Source organism: Engraulis encrasicolus, chromosome 20 (genome assembly GCF_034702125.1).
Source record: "Engraulis encrasicolus isolate BLACKSEA-1 chromosome 20, IST_EnEncr_1.0, whole genome shotgun sequence".
NCBI classification, from domain to species: Eukaryota; Metazoa; Chordata; class Actinopteri; order Clupeiformes; family Engraulidae; genus Engraulis; species Engraulis encrasicolus.
The window spans coordinates 1769420-1775667 of NC_085876.1; the positions used below are offsets into that span (position 1 = coordinate 1769420).

Consider the following 6248-nt stretch of genomic DNA (forward strand, 5'->3'; position numbering starts at 1 on the left):
TATTAGGGGTAGGCCTACTCTGTATATTATAGCCCACAGTAGCCTACTTGCACGCAGCCTGTTGAAAACAAGTTCACTGAAAACTAGGCAGCCTATGTATGTAGTAGCCTACAACTAGGCTTATAGTAGGCTATTACATAGACAACTATATTTGAACCACTTTTATAACATCAACAACAGTATTCTACTTTGTAGGCTACATACTTGTACCTAACTCCCGTTTTGTTTTAGGCAGTACCGATTGGTGGCCTATCGGATTATCCTAGAATGGGCGCTGAAAGGGACACAGCTGGGGAGAGGACAACGGCGTGTTCTTCCATCATGTGTTGTGAACTGCATCCGAAGTAAATACCCATCGGCAACAGGTCAATATGTTGGCTTCCGAGAAGCACAAGATGCCCTGACTCTGTTCTGATATGCTATGTCACATATATTCATTGCCATTCTCAACAAAGACCTAACAATTTGTTATAGATGACACTATCATTTCTCTTTGATCATAATTTCACTATTGCAATTTCTCTTTGGACATAACTTCACTAAAAAGCAAATGATTGCTCTTGCTCTTTACATGTTATTACAAATATTACTCTGATGTTTGTAGTAATGTGACACACCTAGGCATTATTGTGCAAATGTCTCATTACATACACCATGTCATTTTCAGCAAAGGTCAAACAACATAGGCCTATATGATTACAGATCACAATACCATGGTGGTCTGACTTTGTAAAATTGTATTTACTAAAACTAACGGCACTTTACATGGCATTCCAATAATATTCTGTGAACAATAATGTGACACTTCAACACACATTGTATAACTGTCATTATAAACAACTGTACAAATTTCACCAACACTTTGATTGTATTACTTTTTATACTTTTGTTCTGTCAAAAACGTGACATGTCAACACAAATTGGATAACTATGTCATTATAAATAACTGTTAAAAAAAACTCACTAAGACTTTGATACTACTATTTATACTTTTGTTTTTTTTCTCCCTACATTTGCATGACACAATAAAACAAAAACAGTGTGTGTAAGTATATAAATAAAAAGAACTTTGCTTTTCAACCTTTGTCTTTTCACTAGTTATGACACTGTATTTAGCACACCATAACAAGAATCACACAAACAGCACGATTTCATCTTGTATCAAAACGGGAAACATGCTCTTCAATGGCTTGATCTTTATCCGGTCTTGGGATGGCAGCTATATTGGCAGGTATAGTCGATGGTTGCTGGACAGAGGAGCTTGGATCTTTTAACTTGACTGTAGGATCCATACGCCTTTCTAGGACCCTCTCCACCAAATCCGTCCGGAACGTCTGTGTGGTAGGCTCGTAAATCTTCCTTGCCACCCATTTCTTGCTTTGTTTCGGATAGACTAATTTGAATCTTGGGTTCCCTAAGAGAGTTGAAATACACAGACACAAAATCAAATCAAGGTTTGGTGAGCGCATTTGCAGTGAACTATCTTACAATATTCAATATCACAATATGCTGCTGAGTAGACTGACCCTCTGAGGTTGTAGCTTGTTCGCGGCCAACATTCTCGTTGTGGTCCATCACTGAGAGCAGGGTGCGTGCCTTCATGAAGCTGTAGAAGAAGTGAAGCCTCTTCTGCGTGTACTTCAGCATGGAACTATGGTAAACTTCCAAGGCTCCTGCAGATTATATGAGGCAGAGGTGTCACAATTAAAAGTAAACAAATATGTGTGGTGTAATTACAACAATAGCACATTATATATCATAATAGCATTATATAGGCTAGCTGTTACACCATTTACTCAATTGTACCTAATGAGAGACTGTGCTGTTACTGAAAAACAGTGAAAACCTAACACGGACACACCACAAACTTGATCAAACCAGTGCAGAGTTAGCTGATGGTAAGTACACAGGTGTACTGGTTACTCAGATATGGTACCTGTGCTGGAAGGAAAATATGTTTTGGTTTTGTTTTTTACTTTTACTTTTGACACCTCTGATAATAGGTCATTACAACCTTGTGAATGTTATGTGAAGTTTTGATAAACCAAGACTGTAGGCATGATTCTTGTAGTCGAATATTCAATGTGTTGTGATACCAAAGAAGTAAAAGGAAGAAGTAGAAGTACTGTTATGGATGTAATTACAGCACAAGCACTGTGCTGCATAGTTGCAATGTATGTAATACACAAGTATGTAATACACTACTAGTTTCATAATTTCATCCATAACAGTACTTCTATGCCTATTTTATACATCTGTGTGATACACAGTGGTGTGTCTAAGGGAGACACTAATGCAAATTACTAAATGGTAGCAGGAGGCATACCGGTGTGTTGGAAGAGTGTCATCTGGTTGAGGTCCTTCAACAGGTTCTTGTTCAGAATGTGTTCTGAAAGGGTCTTGAAGGCAGCTGAGTCTTCCTGCAGCCACCTCTTCCTTTTCTGCTGCTCTTCAGTGAGGTCCTGGTGGTAGCAAGTCCTCTCCACTCCGTCGTCATCCTCCCAGCGATGTATGCCGCAAACGTGGTGAAGAATAGATGTCCATCTGCGTTTCAGCTCCTGTCACCATATGTAGTACATTGACAAACAGTTCAGTAACACAATTCAGTTGTACATCAACAATTCCGTTGGCTTTTTTTTTTAAAAAAGGTGTACTTACCGTTGCATCACCACCACATGTCTGGCAACACCACCACAGGTGATTAGTGATGGACTTCAGCCAAGGTTGCAGATCTGTGTTCTTTTTTATGTTTGCTGCCACTGTCAACTTCTTTTTCAGACCTAAAAAAGGGGTTACAACAATGGGGAGAGAGCAGATGGGCAGGGTGAGCCGTCAACCATATATCCATGCATTTTCAGAGTGTAACTGTTGGTCCGCCACTCTGGGCTTGAACCCGCCACCTCCTAGTCAAAGCATCATTTTGGGTATGGGAGGCACAGCATGATAGACATAGATAGATAGACATAGATAGATAAAGGACCAGTACGACAGCTCAGCACTACTGATACTGTATGTGGCTTCAGGAGGGAGGTTTACTAACGTTCCACGCCACCCTCTGCTAATTGGCGTCCATTACAAAACCTTACCTTTCACAACATGCCAAGGGTCAAACTGGTGCTGTATGCCGGGGTACTGTTCTCTCATAAACTTCCTGATGGAAGGAGATCTGTCTGTAGTGATAACATCCACTCTGACTCCTGCCTGCAGCAAACGGTCCAGACACCTCTGAAAGCCCAGTTTCTCCATGGCTGGTGAACTTGTGGTCTCTGACACCTTTTGTACAGTGATGACAACCAGTATACATGACATTACTTTAATTTATCACATTTATACCACCAATCACTTTACATCATTCACCCCCCACCTACATAAACAATTGAAATGAAGGAAAAATTATATTCAAAAATTATATGAATGAATGTATTTTTACCTGAACTAAATCCACCATGATTATTTCTTTTGTTTCGTTGTTCATGAAACTGTAAGTTGTGTATTTGGCGCTGTGCCCAGGTGAATCTGAACGACCATCACCGCAGATTGAGAGTCCTTCATCAACAGTCAGTCTTTGGAGATTTCTGATGGAATCTTCTTGATAGTCACGATAAGCTTGTTCAATCACTGGTACGAGGTAGACTTTTTGCAGCTCATAAAATGTGGTCTTCTGTGGGATTTGCAGATTGAGTACTTCCGCCCAGTCAGATATTTCAGTAAAAGTAGAACCTGTGAACAGGATAGATGAGGCTACCAGGAGATTGTTTTCTGCCATTCCACGCCGGAGAGGACATGACTCCCATTCACCCGAGTGTCCTTGCAAACACATCCACTTGATATGAATACGGCTCCCAGTAGTGGTGACTTTTCTATCTTCCTCTTCAATCACAGCTCCACACTGGTGGCATGTCTTGAAGAGCTGCATAAGATTGAATTCGTTGACGATCCATTTCTTCTGTGACCAGTTGTTGGCTGCTGGAGTAGAGGGTGTGTCTGCTTGATCACTGCCTGAGGTAGGGGAGCTTGACTGGCTGGTAATTGGGGCATAACTGCTGTCTATCGGGTGGCTAAAGGAGGCCTCAAATGAACTCATGCTCTGGTCCTGTGGGTTGCCATGACTTTCCAGTGTTGTTTCCTCCTTAGAAAACAGAATAATACAAATGAATATACACATATCAAGTGCAGTGAAAACCATACTTATCAACAGTGAGCCTGAATAGAGAGTGATTATGAACTACATCCAAACCTGTGCCTTATTGTATGATGAAATCTCAAAGACACTGCACGGACATTATATCCACATTCATATCCATTCTTACTAGGGCTAAATCATGTGGCAGAGCTAACTTGAAATAGCAGACCGGAAATTATGTATGTAAGGGTATGAGATAAGATTGAAAAGGATGATGAATTATAAGGTGAATAGTGTGACAGTGTAACAACATTGTCACCAGTGTATGATCATCAATTTCTAAATAGTATTAGTAGTTTAGTTTAGTAGTTTGAGCTCAATGTCTTACTTGTGGTGTTGGCAGTTGAACTTCTGTTGCCTGGCCTGACACTGCACAATGGGTCTCCTGAAAAATAAACAGAAATTATGAAGTTGACATGTTGTCTCAGAGCACAAATTTATGAATGAATAATTCAAAAAAATCAACCAAATACCTCAGTTGATCTGAGAGGAGGAAACGCAAAATAGAGGCCAGATGATGAGCGTTGCTTCTGTGGACGTGGCACTGCCGGTTCCGGGGAAGTTAGGAAAAACGGCAGCCCACCAGAACGCCTGGCTGTATCCATGGAGGATGATGGTCCAGGGGGATCCTTTGTTGGTGTGGACAGTAGTGCAGCATCCATCCCCTGTGCAAACTTTTCAGAAAACATTTTAAAATTAATGATATAGAAAGCCGACATGAGTGCACAAATAATACCATCACAGAGAGACTTTGTCTCTCAAAACCAAATATGAAAGGAAAGCAGCTGTGGGCAGCCATGGTGTATTGGATAGGAAGCTGGACTGTATATCTCCCCACCCTTACTAATCCCTACTTCCCTCCATGGGGGAAGCGCCTTGAGAAAAACACCTGCTACCCCTACACTAGGGACTGTAATCAATATCCAGTAATATGTCAGTTGCTTTGGATAAAGAATCAACTGAACTAAGTGTAATGTTATGTTATGTGAGGCAAACAAGAATACCAATACAGCTGTATAGAGACGTATAAAATAGAAGTACAGTTATGAGTGAAATTACAAAGTATATGACATAGGTGCAGGGACCCAGAGGGGACCAAAGACATAGAAAGAGGGATCCCAAGTTGTACTGACAGAGCGCTGGTCTCATGAGTGGCCTGTAGTGCAGCCCTATGAAAACAACAGGGTGCCGAGCTAGTGGACCAGCAGCCCAGGACCTCTGGAGACGGAAGGTCTGGTTGCTAAGGGCTGCCTGATGGAAAATTACAAAGTCTGTAGGTCAGTGAAAGAGTCCGTAAGTCAGTAGAAGGTGGTGTTGCTGTGGTGGTGGTCGTGGTGGGGGGGGGGGTGGGGGTGCAGCTCACCAACAACAAGAAAGGGGCTGAACTGTCAGAGACATCAGGCTGAGGAGGCACGTGTGTGTGTGTGTGTGTGTGTGTGTGTGGTCAATATTGTTTGGTGTTCTGTGCTTTCCCTGTGCCCTGTTCCCTGCCTCCTATTGGTTGGAGGCAGCTGGGGGTTAGCATGTTGTTCTAGTTCCAAGTTTCCCTGAGTGATGTTTGGCTGCACTATCTTTCGAGTATGATCAGACTGTTTTGGAGACTAATACATTCATGAGGAATAACACCATCTCTCATCGTCCTTCTCAGTACCAGGAAACACATGCAACATACTTCCTAGTAGTAGAACTAATAGTAATCTTAAAAAAAAATCACTAAAAAGTGTGCCGAGTGCTCCGGTTATAACTTATCTAGTCACTGACATCGACTGTGAACATCACAAGGGCTGAAGAGCAAACGTCCTTTATGTCATAGTAGGCTAGCGTTTTCACATCCAACTTTTCTACAGAGCAAACTCCAACATCTTTCAAGTTTGTAAAACTGAACGTTTTCCCCTCTCCCTGACCTCGCTCGCAAACACCAAGAGCAATGCTCCGACTTCGTCGTCAACCTTTCGTATCATTGAAAACATATGCCATGACAATGTTTGGTTGTCACTAGAGATGCCGTGTCTACAGAGCATTGCATGTTGGCGAACAGAACAGTGCACTCATCTCTTCTAAATCC

At 41.8% G+C, this 6248-nt stretch overlaps 2 protein-coding genes across 2 annotated transcripts; both read right to left on the bottom strand.

The window, feature by feature from the left end:
* Positions 1–760: 760 nt before the first annotated feature.
* Positions 761–3261, bottom strand: LOC134436841 (uncharacterized). The gene is made up of 5 exons (XM_063186191.1): positions 3087–3261; positions 2659–2780; positions 2327–2558; positions 1527–1673; positions 761–1414 (listed from the first exon to the last, which is right to left on the bottom strand). The coding sequence occupies exons 1-5, from the start codon at positions 3244–3246 to the stop codon at positions 1152–1154; spliced, it is 924 nt and encodes a 307-aa protein (XP_063042261.1). The 5' UTR covers positions 3247–3261; the 3' UTR covers positions 761–1151.
* Positions 3262–3349: 88 nt separating this feature from the next.
* LOC134436769 (uncharacterized) lies at positions 3350–4932 on the bottom strand. The gene is made up of 4 exons (XM_063186120.1): positions 4657–4932; positions 4512–4568; positions 3431–4129; positions 3350–3364 (listed from the first exon to the last, which is right to left on the bottom strand). The coding sequence occupies exons 1-4, from the start codon at positions 4900–4902 to the stop codon at positions 3350–3352; spliced, it is 1017 nt and encodes a 338-aa protein (XP_063042190.1). The 5' UTR covers positions 4903–4932.
* Between the last annotated feature and the right edge of the window lie 1316 nt (positions 4933–6248).

Excerpts from the sequence above, each read along its gene's own strand:
- LOC134436841 (XM_063186191.1), bottom strand. The coding sequence starts at position 3,246 with ATGGAGAAACTGGGCTTTCAGAGGTGTCTGGACCGTTTGCTGCAGGCA. Across the intron at positions 2,559-2,658 it reads CATGTGGTGGTGATGCAACG|GAGCTGAAACGCAGATGGAC; the intron begins GTAAGTACACCT and ends ATATGGTGACAG. Across the intron at positions 1,674-2,326 it reads GACACTCTTCCAACACACCG|GAGCCTTGGAAGTTTACCAT; the intron begins GTATGCCTCCTG and ends TATAATCTGCAG.
- LOC134436769 (XM_063186120.1), bottom strand. The coding sequence starts at position 4,902 with ATGTCGGCTTTCTATATCATTAATTTTAAAATGTTTTCTGAAAAGTTT. Across the intron at positions 4,569-4,656 it reads CTCCTCTCAGATCAACTGAG|GAGACCCATTGTGCAGTGTC; the intron begins GTATTTGGTTGA and ends TTTATTTTTCAG. Across the intron at positions 4,130-4,511 it reads TTCAACTGCCAACACCACAA|GAGGAAACAACACTGGAAAG; the intron begins GTAAGACATTGA and ends CTGTTTTCTAAG.